This window comes from Hyaena hyaena, unplaced genomic scaffold (genome assembly GCF_003009895.1).
Source record: "Hyaena hyaena isolate Hyena2069 unplaced genomic scaffold, ASM300989v1 scaffold_44, whole genome shotgun sequence".
NCBI lineage: Eukaryota > Metazoa > Chordata > Mammalia > Carnivora > Hyaenidae > Hyaena > Hyaena hyaena.
The window spans coordinates 1,972,537-1,988,372 of record NW_024080676.1 but is presented as its reverse complement, the minus strand read 5'-3'; the positions used below and the strand labels follow the sequence as shown (position 1 = coordinate 1,988,372).

Below are 15,836 nucleotides of genomic sequence, written 5' to 3'. Positions count from 1 at the left end.
CCCTCTGTCTGTCTGATGGCAGTTGTCTGTCTGTGTCTTGTATCCTGATTTTATGCTTGCCTCCACTACCAAAGCTCGACTTCCTCAAAGATATGGACAGTACCTCACAGCGTGTGCCCCATGAATAAGAAAATCACTGGCTACGTGGTCTCCTTTCCCCTTTCCATGGATATATACATTAGGGTACACAGAACGCTCACATGTGCACTGTAAGGTTTTGCTTCTGTCTCCACAGACCCACTGACATTTTGTGACTTTCCATGGCTCTTTTCTGTCTCAGCTCCTTCTAACCTGGTTGCTCAAAAACTGTTGCAAAATAGCGATTTCTAGCAATTGACCTCAGTGAGGGTATAGACTGCCAACTGCCACAACTCAAGACTATCCTCTTTCTAAGCATTTTCTGTGTGTTGGTGCTTTGATCCAGAGCTTCTGAGCTGCCCCTGGGAAAGGCTCACATACCTCATCCTGCAGTAGAGTCTTACTGTACTCCAGGTGGTGCCTCTCCAAAATGGAAGATCCATGAAGCTTTGCTAATGGGGATGTGGATCTAGGAGGAAGAGGATATGCCATAATTCTAGTAGCTTAAATACACATAAACTCTTAGAGTATAGAGTCTTTACTCTCTGTTTTTTTTTTGAAATTTTTTATAATTTATTTCTTGAGACATAGAGCATGAGTGGGGGAGAGGCAGAGAAAGAGGGAGACACAGAATCTGAAACAGGCTCCAGGCTCTGATCTGTCAGCACAGAACCCAGTGAGGAGCTTGAACCCACAAACTGTGAGATCATGACCTGAGCCAAAGTCAATCGCTTAACTAACTGAGCCACCCAGGCACCCTGAGTCTTTACTCTCTGAGGATGTTTTCCATTTCTTCTTTCTCCCTGTTCTCTAATGCTTGTAAAATGTAACATATTGGAACAGATTTTTTTAGGTTTAGAACATGAGAATACACTCTTTTAAAAAAAATTCTTTAAAAAACCTAATTTGTTGAATGCATAAAATGACTGAATTATTTAAATTAGGAAGTCTGGTTCATCCACTGCATCATTAACTTTAAAATCTTTAGGTTCCCTAGAGCTTATGGTGTTGGCCTATGACTTCCAGAATATGTAACAAATCTGTTGAAGTCCCACAGACCATTTGCAAGGAAAATATTTATTAAGAATTTCCAGGAACCAAAATAAAAAAGCAATCATTTCTTTCCTCCTCAAAGACAGGGACACAGGTTTTAAGGTAAAGTTCCCATTTGTTTTTTGTTTTGTTTTGTTTTGTTTTATTTCTGAGACACAGAAAGAGAGAGAGAGATAGTAGGGGAGGGGCAGAGAGAGAGGGACAGAGGATCCCAAGCTGGCTCCTCACTGACCACAGCAAGTCCAACGTGGAGCTCAAACTCATGAACCATGAGATCATGACCCTATCCAAAGTCTGACGCTCAACTGACTGAGCCACACAGGCACCCCTAAAGTTCCCATTTGTTAATGATTAGGTCACAGCTTTATATAAGTGGGGGGCCTTAGTCTTTGGTGCCCTGTCTTTCTTCAAATCTTCCTGTTTGAGGAAAGGGAAGCACTTGAAAATAAAAAGGTAGAAAGAGGAAGTAATGGAGAGAGGCTGAGGCCGAAGGCCTACACAGATAATGTGAAGACTTTGTTATAGAAATATGGAGCGAATACATAATTTGAAGGAAGGAAGAAATCAGAAATATGGGTGGGAGCCTTCGTAGAGAAGTTTCATCTCATTTCAGCAAGAACAGAACTTTAGGGAGTAGAGAAAACAGTAACAGGTCACGAACAAGTCTGGTAAACCAAATGCTCCAGTTTGGGAACAATCAGATTATGCCTCAGCAATATTACAATTGATCATAATTTTAGCACATATTTAAATACATACTCTGTGTCAGCACTGAAGATTTTTTTAAAAAATCAAAGCTTGATTCCAGTCAAAAAGGAGTAGTATCTTTAATTCCTTTAGTTTTAAAAATATCAATTGAGAAAGCTTTCTGGGAGTTAGAGATACACCCAGTCTCAAAATAATACCTCACAGATTACTTATTAATGCAAAGGAGAAAATGTACCTTTACATAAAGAGATCTCCTAGGTATCACCCATAAATAATTTAACTAAACCTCATAAATAATGGGACAAATTGCCCTCATGGGTCTCCTGATGAGCTGAGAAGGGCACAACACCATCCATGTAGAGTGTCCGCCAAAAACGTTTATCCTGGGGGTGCCTGGGTGGCCCAGTTGATTAAGTGTGCGACTTAGATTTCAGCTCAGGTCAGATCTCATGGTTTGTGAGTTTGAGCCCTGCATCCATCTCTCTGCTGTCAGCATGGAGCCTGCTTCAGATTCTCTGTCCCCCTCCCTCTCTGCCCCTTCCCCACTCATTCTCTCTCTCTCTCTCTCTCTCTCTCTCTCTCTCTCTCTCTCACATACAAAAAAAAAACTTAATAAGAAAATAATATTAAAAAAAGTTTACCCCAAATTTGTTCATCAGGAAGCCATTGGGAAAACCCAAATTGAGGGCTTTCCCTTAGAAGAACCGGCATAGACTCAAAAAAAGGCAATATCCAGAAAGACACGAAAAGGTTGAGGGACTATTCTAGATGAAAGGAGATTAAAAATACTTGACAACCAAATGCAAGGGGGAAATCCTTGAATAGATCTTGAATCAGAAGAAAAGAAAGCTCTAAAGGACATTTTTGGGGAAATTGGGAAAATTTGAGTAAACATTCTATATTAGGTAATAGTATTTTACCAACACTAAGTTTCCTGAGGGTGATCATCATGTTGTGTTTATATGGGCAAATGTCTCCCCTATTTTAGGAAATACATGCTGAAATACTTCAGGGTGAAATGTCATGATGTCTGCAACTGACTCACAAATGGTTCAGTAAAAAAAAAAAAAAGGAATTTATATACATACACACATATGTATATACATATCTGGAGAGAAAATTAATTTGGCAAGGTATATTTTTTAAAGTAAATTTTAGAGAAGTTATTAAAAGTTTCAATGGGATATTGAGGGAAAAAATTTTAAATCACACCATCCATCAATAATTCTCTGTGTTTTGGATGTCTGCCAACAGTAAGCTTGCAGTATGGAAAATCACTAGTGTAGACTGTGACACTGTCCAGGCACTCAGGGTGAAACTAACCGAAGGAGAGAAACTCAAGCAATAGAGATTATGGTGTGACCTGACTTCAACCTACCAGTTTCTCTGGAACATTCCCCAAGAATGATTTTTGAAAATTAGAACTCCAGCAAGGAGCAGTGTTGATAAAGAAGCACTAAGGGTTTCTTTTATGGTAGACTATTAACATCCCAACTTCCTGAAGAAATTTGAGGATTGTAGTTGGGAGGTGAGGCGGGGGCAGGTGGGCACCATTGTCAGTATTCTCTGGAGAATTCTGAGGTGGTGGAGGAAATGATTGAAGACTGAGTACAGGCAAATTTTATCCTAAAATGTAAGAAGTAGAAAATGGCACAATCTGTAGATGTCAGAACAGGAAGATTGACCTTTATCTTAACAGTTTAAACTGTTTCAGAGTTTATGAATGCTTACAGAATAATCACTAGGAGTTTGTGAACGTTTACAGAATAATCACAAGGAAATTTCAGAGAAGGTTTAGAACGAGAAAATGGTGCCAAGTTGACGTTATGGACCCTTCTGTGACAGAGCTGGTAGGAGTGGAAGGCCAGGGACCTCTTGTGTCTGGATTCCAGCCAGGCAATTGACAGGACACCTCAGGATATCTTCAGTACAGGCCAGAACAGCAGAGCTCTATGAGTGTACTTAATTGACTATCTTCAACACTGGGAGTAGATTTCCAGCCCTGGGCCCCAAAACAAGACCATTGCTCCTGTCCTGATGCATAACTTTATCAGTGACTTGAATGAATATTGATGGAAATCATGACTAATTTTCCAATGACAGAAAACTGGAGAAAATAAATAATCCACTGGCTGACAGAGCACGACAAATGATGATTTCAAATAAGTGGAATGAAGAATCAAATTAAGAAGACGAAATTTAATAAAGATTAAATTTAAACCACTTAAGATCCTGTCTGGATTATTGTGTTAAATTCCAACACTCACATTTATTTATTTTTTTTTTAATATTTTTTTTAATTTTATTATTTCTAGGAGAGAGAGAGAGAGACAGCGTGAGCAGGAGAGGGTCAGAGAGAGAGGGAGCCACAGACTGAAACAGGCTCCAGGCTCTGAGCTGGCAGTCAGCACAGGGCCCGACGCGGGGCTCGAACCCACGAACCGCGAGATCATGACCTAAGCGAAAGTCGGACGCTTAACCTACTAAGCCACCCAGGCGCCCCCCAACACTCACATTTAAAGAGTGACATAAAAACACCAGACAGGATTCACAGAATAACAAATAAAATTACATGTGTGGAAACTGTTCTATATGAAATGATTTAAGCAACCAGGTGTGTTCAACCAGGAAAGGCTGGGGGGGGGCGGGGAGGGGAGGCGGGAGTGATAATTCTCCTTAGTATGAAGGAATGGCCTGTGGCGGAGAAATTACACATATTCTAGCACCGCCAGAGACCTGAACTGGGACAGACCAATTTCAGTTCAATATCATGAGAAACGTCCAACCATTAGAATCATCTACAAATAGAGCTGTCTGCCCTGTGGACCATTATGGAAAAAAATCAGATGTGAACTCAAGGACATGGGGAGGAAGGCAGTAGAGGAGAGGTCTGCATTGGATGGGAGATGAGATAAATTCTAAACTTCTTTGTGTTTTTGTCCTGATAACTGTATTTCTTCAGGAACAAGACGGAGGAGAGTAAAGAGGCAGAAAGACAAGAGAGGTGAGAAACTAAACAAGGAAAGGGGGTGAATGGAACAAAGAAATCATAAGCTTAGAAATGAGGGAAGCAGAAAACAAACTGGCTAGCAAAGTGAAGTGAACACAGTGCACAGGAGAAGTGGAGGGAATAACAGAAATTTGAAAATGGTCAGGTTTTTAGGGCATTGTCAGAGGGTAGGCTAGGGCTGGGGGATAAGGGGGGAAACCAGAACCAAGGGGGCCAGACATGCTGGTGACAAGAAATCAGACCAAGGGCACAAGGTCTAGCCAGGAAGTGGAGTCATCTCTCCCTGCCGCTTCATGTCACCCTAGGCAGAGACCTGATTTGTAACCATCAGAGACCTGATTTGTAACCATCAATATGAGAATTATAATTCTGTTTTATTCAACCTTTTTGTGAACTGCTTTTGCCAATGTAATGTCTCCATATCTTTGTAGGCTCTTAAGCAATTCCTCCAGAACAATAAGGATGTGAAGAGACTCATCGAGTGTCACTAATGAAGGACAGTGAGCAGAAAGATGGTGTTTGGTCATGGCGTTGTAGCAGAGCTGCCAGGAACAGGAACACATCTGTGCCCATGGTGGGGAAACGTGCACATGTCCCAGGCCTTCCGCAGCCACATACTTCTACTGTCCAGTCTACAGGGAGAATTGCTGGGAGAAGGTCAGCATGCCCCCTAGTTGATGAACAAGGGGATCATACAGACTCTGAATCCCAGACCAGAGCAGAGACCTCAACTGTGGCTGCATCCTTCCTGCAAACTAGAGGCCAGATGCCCCATCCAATATGGCTACTTCCTTTAAAGTAAGGCAAGTTATACTTAACCTTTTTGAGCTTGTTTCTTCATCAGTAAAAGGTGGAGCATAGCAAAGATTAAATGAGATGATGAGTGTCACATTCTTAGCCTGGATCAGCTCACAATAGGGGCTCAATAAATGTGAACTCCTTTGGACCTGAATTGGCTAATGCACCAGTGATCAGCAGAAAGAAAGGGGACCCAACTGTTGGGAGACTTGTGTGCAAGGTGCAGAATGGCCAACGTGGGCCAAGTCTCTCAGGAGGAAGACGTCCCTTGCCAGAAGCCAGAGTGCCAGTCCTCTTTTCAAGGCAAAGCCCCATAGGTGAGAAGTCGCTGCTCACAATGTGTTCTTCACTCATTGAGCACATTTTTCTTTAGCACCCAACTATGTAGTTTCATCTACATGTAATTTCATTTGATTCCCACAAGTTTTTGAATATTGTGCCCATTCTACCATTAAGAAATGGAATCTCAACAAAACGACAAAATGACTTTCCCCAAGCTCCCTCAACGAGGAAGTGTTTGGACCCCAGAAGCCCAGACTCCAAAGCTTGCTGTCCCTAGAATGCCTAGTGCCTCTGGAAATGTGTAGCTAGTATGTCAGAGTTGAAGATTCGGTATCTAAAGCAGACAGGGCATGCTAAAACCCATTATCAAGGAGCTAGGCTGGCCACGGGCATTGCTGATGAATTGTGAAGAGTGTCAGTGACATAATAATAGTCCGTATTATTTCTTTACTGCCAAGAGGCTACCATGAGCCAAATGCTTGATATATATGATCTCATTTAATCTTTACAACCACCTTACCTGTTAGGTATCATTATTATAACTCTTTCTTTCCAGGTGAGGAGGTCGAGGCTTACAAAGTTTAAATGACTTGTGAACCCAAATCTGTCTGAGCTGAGAACCTGCACTCTTACTGTTTGCACATTGTTGGGGCAGGAGAATAAGGTGAAAACCAGCTGAAGGAGAGATGGGGAGAGCCAGGGGAGTGGAGGGGAGTGAGCCCAGGAAGAAACACCCTTTGGCTCAAGCTGGGGGTCACACAGGTGTGTACAAGTGCACCAAGGCTGGTGCACTTTCATATACGAATTTGATACTCTGAACAACCAAGCTGAAGAAAGGAGGAGTGAAGGCATTTAGGAATAGTGTAGGGCACGTCTGGAATTGGAAACCCATGGGGAAGGGTGCTGCGGGGCTGCAAGCTTCCAGGGAGAAAGAGCAGATATTATCATGAGGCTGAAGCTGAGAAGGAACAGAACATGGCCCCAAGATTCCTAAACGTGATTAAGAGGAGCTGACAGGGCTGAGGGACAGGGACAAGTTCTCTTCTCCCCCGAGGTGCCTTCAGATGTCATCAGTACATCACTTACTTCATCTGATACAAATTATTGGTGCCTCTGTGGTCAATGTCATGGCAGAAAGCAGCAGCGAGCATGGCAAAGGCTTCAAGATCCGTATAGTATTTCTTTAGTCTCCCTGTCTAAAAAAACATATGTACATGCATTTACTTAGATAAATACACTTCTGAACAAGTTTGCCTGCAAAGGAGAAGACAGCCTGCTGTGTTTTTAGAGCAAGCTGGCTTTATTTCTTGCGTATTGCAGCTCATTCTGGGCAATTACAAAACCCAGCAGGTAACCCAATTTTCCTTTAAAGAGGTAAGTGTGTGAATGTCACAGTGATAATCTGGCCACGTGCCCAGGGACACCCATGTTCCCTGGCATCATCTACAGGGAAGTTTGGGATTTATAGGATTGTGTTCATGAATTCCAAAATTACTGATCTAAAATTGTGGACCCTATCCATTTCTCATCATGCCTAAGAAGGAAATGTGTGGGTTTACAATTATTTACAGCTCTCTGCACCTACCATCAGCAAGGTAAACATGGTCTGCCCCACATTGAACCCGTGCCTCCAGTTGTGGTAAGTGATGGAACGGTACCCTTTTCTCACAGTGTACATCCACCTGGTAAGAACCTGTCACCCAAAGAAGACAACACCATTCAGACTTTGGAATAGAATTCTGAAGGTTAGAAGGTCTGTGACAATCTTATCTAAAAAGATAGGCTGGTCTTGTTGACAGGGTTTAAGCTGATATATTTACAAAGTTAATAATAATTGAAAACCCAAACTGAAGTTAATCTTTTGAACCGTGGGACACATTAGTGAGTACAGCAACTCAGTATTTTAAATTAATCACACAGTATTTTAAATTAAATGCTGTCTGACCTCTACGGGTACTTTGAATTTCTCCACCACATTTATTTCAAAGAACAGTCGCAGCCCACACTTAATCAATTCGTGCTCTGTGATGGGGAAGTCACTGAAGCGGAATTCATACAGGTCCACCGCCTGTGGGTCTGGCAAGTCCTCTTTCTGTTGAGACAAGGATAGATTGTTTCAGGTTACATGCATCTTCTTTCCTTTTGGTCTCACACATTCAACACTGGGCGTAAAACAAAATTACCACAAAATGATACTGCACGCAATCCCCTGAGCCTCAGTGGGATGGGCTCTCGGTGATGCCATTGACATGTACTATTATCCTCACAACAAACCTGCACAATTATCCCCAGTTTCTAGATGGTGACACTGAGACTCAGCTATATTAAGAAACTTTCTGAGTGAAGGATTTCAAGTCCAAATTCATCTCCAGTGGCTGTTTTCTTTCTCTGATGCTAAATGAAATGTTTCATTGCAGCAACCTTACCCATTTTCAGTACTTGACTTCTTTTCTTCCTATTCAAGAAATATTCAGTAAATAGTATGTGGTTGCTTAATTCTTTTCTATCATGTTCTTTGCATGCTCAGTAGACTGTGGGTGCCACAATATGGGATCATGTGTGTCTTATTTGCTGTGGTAGCCCAGAGTCTACAGGGCCTGTCCCAGGCAGGTGCATGGGAAGTGCCTGTGGACTGAATGAACAAATGCTCCGTGGTGAATTGGTACATTTGGAGACACCTCATTTACCTCCATAACTTGTTAGGATTTAGGACTATGGGTCAGATAGTGAACTCAGCACATGGTTATTGACATGGCCTGGAAAACAAAAATATGGATCTTGCCCTTAAAGAACTCAGCTTATTGAAATGGTTATACAGTATAGATCATTGAAAGGTGAGAGCTTAGAATACTCACAAAGTATAACATCCAGGGCCCAGGGCTGGGGAGAAGTTGAAGGCAGACTGGAGGTGGGATTAAAGAAGGAGAGATTCAGGAAGAATGTGGGTTCAGCTGATTTGTTGGAAGGCAGGGAGGAGGAAATTGCATGGAAGGAGAGAAAGCACCAGGAGGGAGAAGTTAGCAAGAGCAACGCGGGTCCATGTACAGGAGAGACTCAGTGCAGTGGGTGTTTACTGAACCCGTCCTAAGTCCTACACACTATGTTCAAGCCAAGTCCCTCAAATTTAGAATGTGTAGGGTAGATTCATGGAAATACTGCACAAATAACTGATTTTATTCTGTGGATTGAACCTAAGCACATGCCTTCAAAGTCTTTCGTTCAGAGTATTACACATTTTTTTTTTTTTTTGCTTGTTGATTTGTCTCCTCCTTTGGCATCACAATTTCTTTTTTTTTCATTAAAATTTCTTCCTTCATTAAGAGAGGCATCAGTTTCCAAATACTAGGATGCATATTTGTAACAGAGCTTTGTATTATGTTGTGAAAGCCTTCTCCACTGTTTGTTCCTGGCAGACTGTCCCACGTCTGCTGATAGATGTTCCAAAGTTCTATGGGAAATGTGGAGGAAACGCTAACGCTGTAACGCGCTTGCAACTGAGGTTCCGTCATTCTGACTGGCATGTTACCAATGTCTAGTACAGCCTAGTGCGCAGCCTGGCTTCACATTCTACTCCACACTTTGGTGAGGTTTATCACGGTATTTTCTATGAACTCCGTATACACAGCTGTCATCACCCTTTACTTTAAGACCACCCTGTCTACTTGTCATGGCACAGACCACTATGAAGGCTAGCTGAGGTTTATATAGACCATTGTGGGGGCTTGCTGAGGTTTACATAATAGAAAGATGAGAGTTTTATCAATGGAGAAATGAAACCCAATTGATAACTAGCTTCAATAGATTAACTCTGCCAAAGGCAGTTAATTCATCAATGAAGAAAGGAAACCAAACTGTCAACCAGTTATTTTATCTTTTATAGAAAAAGTGCCCTAGCAGATCAATTAGTTATGCAGCAAAAACGTTTGCCACAAAATGGTGGCAAAGACGTCTACAGCAAAGAAGTTTTGGCCAAAACTATCTAGAACCAAATATAGAATTAATAACAGGAAGAGAAGTTATTTCAACGATTTCAACTGGTGGCGAAAAGAGAAAAGAACCACATTCCACATTCCTGGAACCAAGTTTCAGAAAGCAGAAGCTAGTGCTGGCAGAGGACAATTGTGCCTCGAAGGGTCTGTGTTCTACTGTAATTCTGTCATGTCTTCTGGAGTGACCACAGTGTCATCCAAAACTATCAAAATAAACAAGGCCATGACATGCCTAGAATCTGTGCCTGCATCCCTTTATGCAAAAGCCTAGTCTCTGATTCTACACTATTTTTGTGGATTGGACTGTAGGGGACAAGAAGGAAGAAATGCAGAGAACTAGAAGATCACTCTTTATAAGAAATCTCTTTTCTTTTTAGCCTTTAAAGGTGCCAGAGAAGAGGAAAGTCAACACTTACATGAGAAATGAGAACATGTGTCCTAATATATTTTATTTAAAAGGTGTTAAGGATAGAAGTAAAACACTTACCAAAATTGTGACAAGTTGTTTTTCTTCACAGTCTTCAATTACATCTATATTTAACTTCTCTTTAATTTTCTAAAATGTAAAAGCAATTGAAGTGTGAAATTCCCATAAAGTAAATTTCTATCTGATTCTTCTACTTTTAAAATCAGTTTAAATGAGTTCTATGCAAAGATGTATTCTAGATACAAAAAATCTATATATAGCATTGGTTATGAAGAATTTTCTCCAAAAAATTAATATAATTAACTTCTTTATTTCCCCAAAAATGTAACAGTAGCTGAGACAGACAGAGAGAGAGAGAGAGAGAGAGAGAGAAGTGGATTATTTGTATGTAGGCAAGAAAGGGAGGAAAGTGAGTGGCTTATATTTGTTTTTCAATTAGTTTATAGAAATTTCTCTTTATCATCCCTAGGTTTTCTCATTTTAATCATCCCAAACTGTCAAATAAAATTTCTCTTAACCCTCAAATAACTCAGCAAAACCAAAACCAGAAAAAAATGACCCACCCCAAGAAAACTATACCTACACACACGTACTCTGAAAACCAGGGAAATAAAAGGAATAGAGATAGTGGATGTGTGATACATTCCCTCCATTTGGTGGTCGCTTCCCCATCATCCATGATATTGGTCTTGACCACACTTGGCCAATGAGAATTTTAGTGAATGTGACATGAGTGAAGACTTGAAATGAGTTTGCACAGTTGGGCTTGCTCTCTTGCACCTCTGACCTCACCATAAGAAGAACATGTATCAAGTGGCTTCTGGTTGAGAAGGATGAGGTATACACAGAGGAACCAAATTCACAGGTTAGAGCCAAGCCCAACTAGAAATCAGTTGAAGCCTTGTTAACCCACCAATGCATGAGTGAAAAATAGATGTTTAATGTTGTATACCACTGAGATATTATGGTTGTCATACATGGCAATGTATATGGCGATAACTGGCTGATACACTTCCCATCCTGGAAATATTTTTTTTCTTGCTAACATACTTGAATATAGATGTCACTCCTCCAGCTCCTATAGACCCAGGAATTGATTTGTTATTGTTGTTGCTGCTACTGCTGCTGCTTTTGTTTAAGCAAAGTGCTATTCCAACCAAGCAGCCAAGAAGTCCAATAAGGCTCTGTGTCCACTGGGCCACCCAGGTCTGCAGCAACCCCCCCCCCTTTCTTTGTCTCCTCCTCAGCCTAGGACTAAACCTATTCTCATTTGTCAGACCTTTAGGTAATTAAGCAAATTCAAGCAGCTGTGTTTAGATGCCACCTAATGTCCACAGGACTGAATTCCCCACTTACCAGAATAGACTTGACTTCATCAGGAGTAGCTATGGTCTGGCTCATGAGCATTTCCTGAGCTATATCCTTTCTGTTTTCTAGCTTATTCATTTTATCATAGGTGTCAGTATTTAAAAGAGACCATCCAAGAAATTGAGTGAGAGTCTGAAATGGATAAAATGTGATTCAGTTCTCTAAAACTGAAGAACCGATTTGGGAGGCAACCACCTACATTCTTTCCTCTCAATCAATCTCCCTTCTACCATCAACAATCCAGCTCCGTATTTCAATCTAAGAAAAAAAAAAAGTCCTAAAAATCAGCCCTAGACAATAAAATTGGCTAATCACTTGCTTTTCAAAGTGCACCAGGCACCATGAATATTTTATTAGAGGAAAGGAACTACAGTATCCAGTAGAATAAAGCACAGCCTGAAACTCAGAGGATTGAGGGTGACAGCAAGAAACATAAGGAATAGAGGGGGGCAGGGAAAGGAGATAAAAACTTTCTGTCCGATTTCCTAATATTGTAAAGAATTTTGATTAAGCCCAAGTTCAATCTTTGGAAGAAAATGTTGCAGTTTACAGAAGTCAGGAAACAGAAGTGACACAATAACCACATATTGATCGCAAACATGTGTGACTCATGCCTTAATGGCCCTTCAAAAATATCACTCCAGAATAACAAATAATTGCGCCACCTCTATTGTTTCATGAATTTCATTTGCCTCCATTATTTTATGCTTGCACTTACCTCAGTAATGTGTTCATCATATTCATCAAAAGGTTTTCCATCTTTCCTGTTGTAAAATGTAGCTACTCCCACAATATCTTCTTTCTTGTTGACAATAGGCAGGGATAAGACATTTTTAATGACCCAGCCAGTTTCATCTACAGGTCCTTTCTACAAACAGTAAGGACATTTAGATTATTTTTTAACTTTTAATTTTGAAATACCTATAGATTCACAGGATGTTGCAAGAGAAATGTACAGAGAAGTTGTAGGTACTCTTCACCCGGTTTCCCAGGGGTAACAGCTTGTATAACTATAGTGCACCAAAGCCAGGAAATAGATACTGATACAATCTATGGATCTAAGTCAGATTTCACTAGGTTTATGTGTACTTATTGTGCATGTGTTTCTATGCAAGCTCATCATATGTGTACATATGTGCACCCATCACTAGGATCGAGATAGCAGACTAAAGGAGCACCACAGGCTTCTTTAAAGCCTTGTCATAGCCACCTTCCCCCAACTCTGGATATCTTTAAAGAAGAATAATCTAATCTCTATGTTAGATTCACAATTCCTACACTCTGTCGGAACATAGCTGGGACTATATAGAGCCATGAAAGTCTTCTAGGCCATTTGATGCATTGTACTAGAAACAGGTGTCTGCATTGTAACGACCCTAATGTCTTCTTCCTCCCCCCCCCCCCCAGCTATAAGGATTGGAAGCCTCAGTGTTCCCTATTCATTTTTTCTGTCCCCCAACACCTGTTCCTTATATTAAATTCTCTCTGTTGAAATACCTAGTGTGGTTTCTGTGTTCCTGATGGATCCATCAAAAGAGTTTTTAGTTCTGGGGTGCAGCTCCACCCTGTGATGTGCCAGGACCTGGGCTAGTTGCTGGGGCTACAAAGAGGAATAAACCACGTGTCCTAACCTCAGGTTGATAACATTCTAGTGGGGGATGCAGACACAAGTCTAGAAGCATTTCTCAAAGTGTGGCCCAAAGTCTATGTGCAACACTTTTTTTTTCAACCTTGTTTCATAATTTGGGGGTGTGCATCTTAAATAAGCTCCCTGGGGGGTGCCTGGGTGGCTCAGTTGATTAAGTGTCCGACTTTGGCTGAGGTCATGATCTCACAGTTCATGGGTTTGAGCCCCGCATCAGGCTCTGTGCTGATAGCTAGCTCAGAGCCTGGAGCCTGTTTTGGATTCTGTATCTCCCTCTCTCTCTGACCCTTCTCTTCTCTCTCTCTCTCTCTCTCTCTCTCTCAGAAATAAATAAAACATTTTAAAAAAATTAAATAAGCTCCCTGGGTAATTCTGATGTTCTCTGACATCTGAGATCCGGGATGCGGAACCTGAACAGTATGAGCAAGGCAAAGGTAGCCAAGCAGTCAACACACCACCCTATTCTGTCTTCTGCTTCTTTCAGCACAGTTAGCCATCCCCAGAGGCCCCGGCTGGCCTGCCTCTCCTGTGAAGTCTTCTCTCACCTTTCTCACCCGTATGGAACTTTTCTTTTTCAGAATTCTATCAGCACTTATAGCCTGGAGGACACAATGTAACAGTTAGATGATTTCCAATTGTTTTGGGGTTGTTGATTTTTGCCTGTGAGGCTATTTCTGAATCTTGCTGAAGAGCGTTTCCTACACTGTAGGCTTCTGAGTAAGTGCTGGGCCCATGCTGGGCATATGACAGGTGCTTAATGAACAACTTCTTATTATTTAGACAGCTCGTCTTTATACTTGGAATGAAAAGCAGAGAAAAAAACCCTCAACTTATTGTGCCCTAATGTTCAAAGCTTTGGAGGAAAAAAGCACACAGTGGCTCTCAAAGTCTTTGTCCTCGGAGCCACACGTGGCTGCCCCAAATATCAGAGCACAGCGTGGGCTTTCCCAGGTCAGCTCCCCTCCCTCTCTGTTCTGATTAAGGTCAAACACTTCAGAAAGTGCTTGCCCCCTTGTTCCCTCCTGTGTACTCTTCCCTGGCACCTGATTGCCATAAGTGTAGGGGTCAGGGCCAGAAAGCCATGGTCACACTGAGGCTTTGGCTGCAAGGAGGGAAGAACTGGAGCAAATATGCCATATGGTGTTTGTGTGTTTTCCACGTCAGCGAGCAGAGGACGAACAAGGAGATCCAAGAGAAGCCTTCCAGGAAACAAAGCAGGCGCCCATAGGTTTTCCCAGACCAGCTTGCATCTGCTGCTGCTCGCACACCCCTCTCACCCAAGGTGGCAGCCTGTCCAGCAGGCAGAGCTAGGTCTCTGTGTGTGTCTGTGTGAGAGAGACAGGAAGATACTGGTGGCTCTCTCTTCCCGATGAGAACTAGGGCTCTAAATGGATGTTTATTAAAATAGGGACACAGAACACAGGCAAGAAGGCAGAAAGGGAGGGGCTGCAGAGACAGATGACAGTTTCTCCCCAGCAGTCACATGGGGATGGGGTGGCAGAGGGGACAGGTAGGGAGGGGGAGTCCCAGGATGCTGCAGGAGGAATGATAAAACCAAGATTCTGATGGCAGGAGAGGTTCCTGAGGACCCAATAAATAGTGTTTCTTTTCTAATAAGCTGCAGGGAAGGGCCTGGGAAATTCAAAAAAGGGCTGAATCCAGGTGGTAGACTGTGTGTAGCTGATCACACCAGTGAAGAACACTGAGTGAGCATGCATGATGTGCCAGGCGCTGTTTTAAGCACTGAGTGACCAGGAGTGGCAGAACATGGAGAAGTGGCAGGGACCCCCACCCAGTGCTGGGGCAATAAACACTCTGTCTCCTCCCATCCCCCTCCATGTTCCACCTCTTCTCCCTTCCCTGAAGACTCTGCTATTTGGTTGGTGGCCCTGGTCCCTCCAGGGTGAATGGGACATAAGCCTATGTGTGCCTCCTGGCTACCTGAGCACAAGGCAGACTCTGAGGATGGGGCCTGGGGGCAGCGCTGATAGGCGGGGCCTGGCTGAGGGCAACATTACCTGAAAGGTGAAGTACTCATCTGCAGGGGCATTCAGCATATTACAGATCTGGAAAGCAAGAGGACAGGGAAGTGCTGAAACATCATGTAGTAGAACCACCAACCCACAAAGCAGAGTAAGAAAGGATGCTTCGGAAGCAGGGGTTTCTTCCGTGGCTTGTGGCTCTCCGTGGTTCGCAGGCAAATATTCACACGGAACCTGGGCTGGGCCACATTTGCTAACAACACATTGAGGTTCTCTTCTGCTAATTAAGTCATTGCGTGACATTTAGCACAATCTCTGCTTCCTCCTACTCTCCTAGCCTCTAAGGATTCTTCTTCCAAATTCAAAGCATTTAGCTGTTCAGACCAAGAAGCGGAAGAAGCAGAGGAGAAGGTCATTCTGCTGGGGCAGGGATGACAGCAATGCTGGAAAGGCTCTATTTCCTTCCTTCCTTCCTTCCTCCCTCCCTCCCTCCCTC

At 42.4% G+C, this 15,836-nt stretch overlaps 1 protein-coding gene across 1 annotated transcript in view; it reads right to left on the bottom strand.

Moving 5' to 3' along the window:
• The window catches only part of PDE6C (phosphodiesterase 6C), a 42,019-nt gene that overhangs the window by 13,488 nt on the left and 12,695 nt on the right, over positions 1–15,836 (bottom strand). The window contains exons 8-15 of the mRNA XM_039230252.1: positions 15,377–15,424; positions 12,432–12,581; positions 11,702–11,845; positions 10,406–10,474; positions 7,875–8,021; positions 7,515–7,622; positions 7,016–7,125; positions 460–547 (exon numbers count right to left, since the gene is read on the bottom strand). Of these exons, the coding sequence (XP_039086183.1) occupies positions 460–547; positions 7,016–7,125; positions 7,515–7,622; positions 7,875–8,021; positions 10,406–10,474; positions 11,702–11,845; positions 12,432–12,581; positions 15,377–15,424 (864 nt within the window). The remainder of the gene's footprint in view (positions 1–459; positions 548–7,015; positions 7,126–7,514; positions 7,623–7,874; positions 8,022–10,405; positions 10,475–11,701; positions 11,846–12,431; positions 12,582–15,376; positions 15,425–15,836) is intronic.